General features: G+C 40.3%; 1 protein-coding gene across 1 annotated transcript in view; it reads left to right on the top strand.

Moving 5' to 3' along the window:
- Window positions 1-2,073: 2,073 nt before the first annotated feature.
- LOC103590435 (protein NOXP20-like) overlaps window positions 2,074-6,905 on the top strand; it is a 24,840-nt gene continuing 20,008 nt past the window's right edge. The window contains exon 1 of the mRNA XM_008572662.1: window positions 2,074-2,275. Within this exon, the coding sequence (XP_008570884.1) occupies window positions 2,120-2,275 (156 nt within the window). The 5' untranslated portion in view covers window positions 2,074-2,119. The remainder of the gene's footprint in view (window positions 2,276-6,905) is intronic.

Genomic DNA, 6,905 nt, shown 5'->3' on the forward strand with positions numbered 1-6,905 from the left:
GGGAAACACCCCAGCTGAGATGAGGCAGCTAGCTGGTCCATAAGGTCAGGAAGAAAATGTGTATTTTCTACTATACAGCACCAGCTAACTAGTTTTTCTAGAAATATGGCTCATATCCCATTTATTCATTCATTCATTAAAATAAACCCAAAAAGGGCCGGCCCGGTGGCGCACTCGGTAGAGTGCAGCGCTTGGGAGCGCGGCCGCCGAGGGTTCAGATCCCATATAGAGACCGGTCCACTCACTGGTTGAGCGCGGTGCGGGCGTGACACCGAGGGTTGCGATCCCATTGCCGGTCGCGGTGCGGGCGCGACACTGAGGGTTGCGATCCCGTTACCGGTCACGAAAAAAGACAAAAAGGAAAAAAAAAAAAAAACCAAAAAGATGATTAGCCCTCACTATGTACCAGGGGAGCTATGCTAGATGCTCAGCGTATGCTGGCAAACAAGAGGGCACAATATCCTGGAAAGTAGACACGTCTCAACAGACAAATACAATGTCATAGGGGAAGAAAAAGGGGCTGTGGACAAACATGAGGTTATCTTACCCAAACTTTGGGTTAGGGCATGCCAGAAATACAGAGGATGACAGCTGGTCTCCTTGCTACTTAAAGACCTTTAGGCTGGGTAGGTGAAGGAGGAGCAGCAAATCTGTTTGAGGACTCAGACCCCGGGAGGGTTTGTAGGATTGGGGATGGAGAGAGTTCTTTCAACATCTGCAATATGAGAAAAGAATTCATGGCCTCTCTGAGTCTGTCTTCAGCACCCTCACATTCCTTTCTCTGTGTGTTTTCACCAGCCTTCTTGTCCCCCTTTTCCCAAGTTCCAGACCTCCCCACTGCCCACTCCCTCCACCCCTACCACGCAGGTCTGCCCTTACTCAAAGTCCCTATGTCCTTGCTTCTTCCATTTTATTCTCTATGAAAGTAAACTCTCATAGGACATTAGGAGGCAGTAAATCAACTTATGTGAAAGTATGATTTGCTGATGTTCCAATCATCCTCCCAAAGTATGTGCATTTTCAAATCTGTTTCATAGCATGATTATTCATTGGCTCCCAAATCTCAAAACAAAGTCTAAATGTCCAAATTGAGATAACTAATAAAGTATATTCATTCAGTGAACTTGAATATTGCTATTTAGATGATAATTATGAAGACTGGAAAAATGCAAATATATTATACAATTTACAAAATTACAAAATATACAATTTATATCAATTCATATAAAGTAGAAAAAACACAGATGCATGCATACTGTAATTACATACTATAGTAAGTTGGGGTGTATGTATAGAAGAGGTTGAAAAGAAATGTATACAATTCTGTTCACTTGAACAGTTTATGGGAATAAGTCTTGGTTGCTTTAATTTTTTTTTAAAGAAAACTGGCTAACAAAGGGATTGGTGGAGGGATAACTCTATAATAGAACAGTTTCTAAAGCCAGAAGTACATAAAAATCAACTTGTCTTATTTCATAAATTCACTTGAACAGTTTATGGGAATAAGTCTTGGTTGCTTTAATTTTTTTTTAAAGAAAACTGGCTAACAAAGGGATTGGTGGAGGGATAACTGTATAATAGAACAGTTTCTAAAGCCAGAAGTACATAAAAATCAACTTGTCTTATTTCATAAATATTCTAATTATAGGTGGTTATTGCTAGTTTCTGAAAGTATGCAAGAGCCATCTGAAACAGCTTGAGGGTCCTACACTCCACGGCCCTAGATTAAAGAATTCTCTATATTGGCAAGAATATTTGGCGTTTGAATAGACTGCTCCAAATAATTGTTACTTCGGTTAAAAATTTTTCAAACAAAAACAGCAATTGGGTCACCTGTTAATTTTATGTCTTAGTTATCTATTCATACACACAGAGCCAGTAAAATTAATCCCTAATGTGCTTTCATTTTTTGTAAACATCATTTTTTAAAAACATCACATGTCCTACAAATTATGTGACATATACTCGTCTAAGGAGAAGAAAACAGGACTAAATGGATGATAAATCTCCTGATAAGAAAAAAATGTGACTTGTTATTGATTTTAATATTTGAAGATGGTGCCATTTACCTGAGAGTTGCTGACTGCTGCAAAACAGCAAAATGTAAAAATCTAATCTCATGCAGTTATCTCATCTGCAGGGTAAAAGCGTTTTAACCGGAGGTCTTGATGCTTTGGAATTCATCGGCAAGAAAACCATGAATGTCCTTGCAGAAAGTGACCCAGGCTTTAAGCGAACCAAGACTCTCATGGAGAGAACCGTTTCCTTGTCTCAGGTTGGATTATGTATTTTTGCAATTTTCTTTGTTTCATTCAATAAAGTAAATTCATTTTTATTTCTCTTTTTGAATACGTAGAGAGTGAAAATTGAGTTTGTAACACACCCCTTTCCCCAGCCACTTAATTCCTTATGGGAGGCAACCACTGTTAACAGCTTTTTATGGATTCTATCAAAGATATCACATCATATAGATGCAGATACATATAAATGTAGCTATACGTATACATATATATACAAATGCATATATATACATATACTTTTTCAATCAAATGGTAGCATACAAATCATACTGTGTTGCACCTTGCTTTATTCACTTAATAATTTCTTGAAGACTGTTCTATTTATGCCATTGTATGTATCCCAGCTCTACCACTTAATAGCTGCATGGCCCTGAGCAGGTTATTAAACTGTCTATGCCTCAGTCTACTCATCTGTACACTGGTAATAATGTTAATATCTACTGAAAATTTCATGGTGAGGATTAAATGAGTTAGAATAGAAACTAACTAATATCAAGCACTCAGAAATGTTGTTATTATGTGTCAGTACAGCAGGTGGGAATGGTATCTCACTGGAATTTTAATTGATATTTTTCTTAAAATGTGCAAGCATGGGTTTCTCTCACACTCGGAGCTCTAAAGTTTTCTAGGTCTCCTTGCGAAACATAAATGTGAAGAATTTAATCTATCTTTGCTTACTTACAATAGTCAAGAAGGTTAAAAATAATATTTATCTTATTTTCCAAATATGAAGCTCTAATATTGAACTTGCTCTTTCAGACAGCACATGCGCAGCTCATATCCCACAGTACAGGCTGTCCCCTTTCTCCTTAAGAAACTGATACACCAGGTCTCCCTGTGCCTTACTAAAGTCAGGAGCAGCAGATTTCATAAATGTCACAGGCAGGACAGACATATCTTCTCATAGCTTAGTACTAGAATCCATGAAGGTTGTCTTTGCAAAAAGCAGTGACTGAGAACATGTTCATGGCAGTGCCTTAAAATCTTTTGTTTTAGGCTATTTCTTCTTGTCTCTTCCATAATAGCCCAAGCATGACCACTCTGATGTTATAGCCCAGGTAGAGTCTTTGCAGGATCATCTAGACCATTACCCTATTGCTCCTTCAAAAAGAAAATAGATTAGGATGAATTGGGTAATTAACACTAGATGTTGTAAAAACAACAAACCCCCCCCCAAGTATCAATGGGGCTTAGAACAAACAAAAAGTTTGCCTCTCCCTCCCACAAAGTACAGCATGAATATTCCTGTTCAGGGGCTCTCCTGGGAAGTCTCTTCTGAGCCCACATCTTTTAGCTCCACCATCTTGAAATCCTTTACTTCCAGCGTCACAGAGCGGGGAGAGAAAGATGTTGAGGGCTGAATGGGATAACTGAGGACCAGCCCTGGAAGTGGCATAAATCACTTTTACCTTCATTCCTTTGGCCAAAATTTATCAGTTGCCTAACTCAACTCAAGGGAGCTGAGAAATATAGGTTAGCTATGTGTCTAGTAGGAAAAAGATATTTTGTGAGCACAAGAGAATATTTTTGCCATAAGATTTTACTTAGCCACATATATGTGTGTGTGCATACACACATATACATACATACAAACATACATGTATATACATATATGTGTGTATGTGTGTATTTATGTTATTTTAGCTAAGACAGCAATAATGTGGGGGGAAATGAGACTGAGTCCAGAAATGGCTAACCCTGTGGCTTCTTTGGCTTAAGTTTACTTGCCTATAAAATGAAGAATTAAACTAGGTCAATTTCCCAGACTACTGTAATTTTTGTGCCACCCTCACAATTTTTATCACATCTGCATTAATCTACTGCTAAAAAGAAAATAGCAATGCTCCTAGATATATACCACTCAAGGACCACACTAGCCATCTGCAGCATTTGTTCCTATCACACATCTGGACCATTATGGCAGAAGGTGTGGGACAGAACATTCTGCGACACACCTGAGCATTGCACCTATAATTCACACAGCCTGCTTAAGCCACATCACCACAACACTACAGATTTTAACCACCTTCCAAATAGTACTTTTTCATCCATCCATTCATTCATTCATTGCACAAATGCATTTTGGATGTCCACCCTCTGCCAGGCACTGTTCCAAGCACTTGAATACATCAGTAGCCCAAATGAATAAAAATCCTTGTCCTTAAGAAGCTTTCATCCTAGTGAGGAGAAACAAACAAGCAGTAAACATTATCTAGTATTTTAGAAGGTGATGAGTGCTGGGGGAGAAAAGACAAAATAGAGCAGGAAGAGGGTGATCAGGGTGATCCAGAATGTGGGGGTGAGGGGCAGGTTATATATTAAACAGGGTGATGAGTGGGCTTCATGGAGATAATGACATCTGAGGGGCTTGACCATGTAGAAATATGGGTGGAACACATTCTAGGAAGAGGAAGAAGCTTGTGCAAAGGCCCTGTGGTATGAATGAGGAACAGCAAGGATACTACACGACAGAGAAGAGTGAGCCAGGCTGACAGTTGTTGAGGATGAGGCCAGAGTGGTAATGGAGTTGTCACAGAGGGCATTTGTAAGGACCTTGGGTTTTGCTGTCAGTGAAATGGGAAACCATTGCAGCATTTGGAGAAGAGGAGTGACAGGAACAGACTTGTGCTTGAAAAGGATTGCTGTAGTTACTATATTGAAAGTAGACTGGGTGGCGGGGGAGGACTGGTTAGAGTTTGTATCAGTCTAGGTCCTCTCAGAAGCAGATGCCAAGTGGGCTTAAACATGCAAGGATTTTATTAGTGGAAATGCGTGTGTGAGAGAAAATGGGGAGAAAGCCCAGGAAAGCCGGGAGAACCATGCAACCAAGGTGCGGTTCTGACCCCAGTGAAGGGGAGATGGAGGAAGATGAGCAGAAGCATCCTACACTGCTCTGCAGCCTAAGGAAGGTCGGGCGGAGCCGTGGGAGAGTCCCTCCGTCCAAGTCTGCTGCCAAAGAGCCTCCCAGGAGCAGATCTGCCTTAGCGTCCCTGCTGCACCAGTGATCACACCCTCCCCAGGAGGCAATTGCCATTATCAAAACAAGAGGTACCGGTGGCTCCATGCAGGGAGTGGTGAAAAGCTACTTCTGAGTATAATGTGAAGATAGATCAGCTTTCCTGATGGAGTGAATGTGGGATGTGGGATAAAAGGAGGTGATCACACCCTCCCCAGGAGGCAATTGCCATTATCAAAACAAGAGGTACCAGTGGCTCCATGCAGGGAGTGGTGAAAAGCTACTTCTGGGTATAATGTGAAGATAGATCAGCTTTCCTGATGGAGTGAATGTGGGATGTGGGATAAAAGGAGTAGTCGAGACTGGCTCAAGCTGCCATCAACTGAGAGAAGTCTGTTGTAATTTTTCCTTTGCACACTAAAGAAATAAGTAACTACAGAAACGAGAAATGTGCATACATGCACTATCTGAATCGCTCACGAGTTCAATCCCAGTAGCACACAGAACACTGCAGGGACAGGGTCATCCTCCACAGCTTCCCTCTCTCAGGAATTCTTCCAGGCCAGCATCACTCACTGCTATTCAAATCCGTCTCCTTTTCTTTTTCAGAGGGAAAGTCGAACCAGCATGCTTTGTCAAGCTGGTTGTCCTTCAGGCAGTTTGAGTGAATCCAAATCATTCCAGAGTGCATTCTATTTCGTCCCTTCTTCCTTCTACCCCAAAGCACGATTTTAGAACTAGAAGCTGGCAAAGAGAAAGGAAGCAGTTTCAATGTCACTTTTTAATTTTACTACCACCAAGCCCTGAGATCAGTGGGGATAGTTGGATTTTATTGCAAGTGTTTGGAAAACTTTAAAATTAAGAGCTTGTACTAATTTAGTCTTAATGACAGCCAAGAGAGAGAATTCTCTCTGCAGCCCAGTGGTTTCTTGGCTAACAACCTCAAGAACCCAGAAGGATAACGAGGCTGATTGTTTTATTGGCACACAATAAAAACCAGGATCTATTCTTCAATGCTCTTCCCCTTCTGACCTTGTGGTGGTGGCCAGTGTGTTTATGATGCTCCCACAGATATTGAAGAGCCCTATAAACTTAATGCCCCTGTAAACTTAATCAGAAATCAAATAAAAGATGCTTAGCATCAAAGAAAGCAAGTGCAGAAAATTGGGAGTGACTGATCGACCTGCATTCATGTTGTTACCTTTTTATTTAATCGACAAAAATAACTAAAGAAAAATTATTAACCTACAGAGGAACTTGGTTGACAGTCCTACTTCTGTAGACCAGCATGATAATCTATAAGCTCATATTCTTTTTTGGTTTGTTTGGTTTTTGTTTTTTGTTTTGGGGGGTGGGAGCGCAGCTGGACAATACAGGAATTGAACCCTGAACCTTGGCATTATCAACACCATGCTCTAACCAACTGAGCTAACCAGCCAGCCAGTAATAATATTCTTATTTATAGTAATTATGTGATGACAAACACATTATGAATTTTTATTTATTAAAATTTTTCATTGAAGATGTTTACTAACCACACACAAAATTTTTTAAATAACGTAAGTCTGATCAAATCAGACCAGTTTACTTCTGCTTTGAACTCTGCCTAGGTGCTGAAGTTGCAATTAATCCTATCATGAGAGATTAAA

This window comes from Galeopterus variegatus, unplaced genomic scaffold, assembly GCF_000696425.1.
Source record: "Galeopterus variegatus unplaced genomic scaffold, G_variegatus-3.0.2 Scaffold816, whole genome shotgun sequence".
NCBI classification, from domain to species: domain Eukaryota; kingdom Metazoa; phylum Chordata; class Mammalia; order Dermoptera; family Cynocephalidae; genus Galeopterus; species Galeopterus variegatus.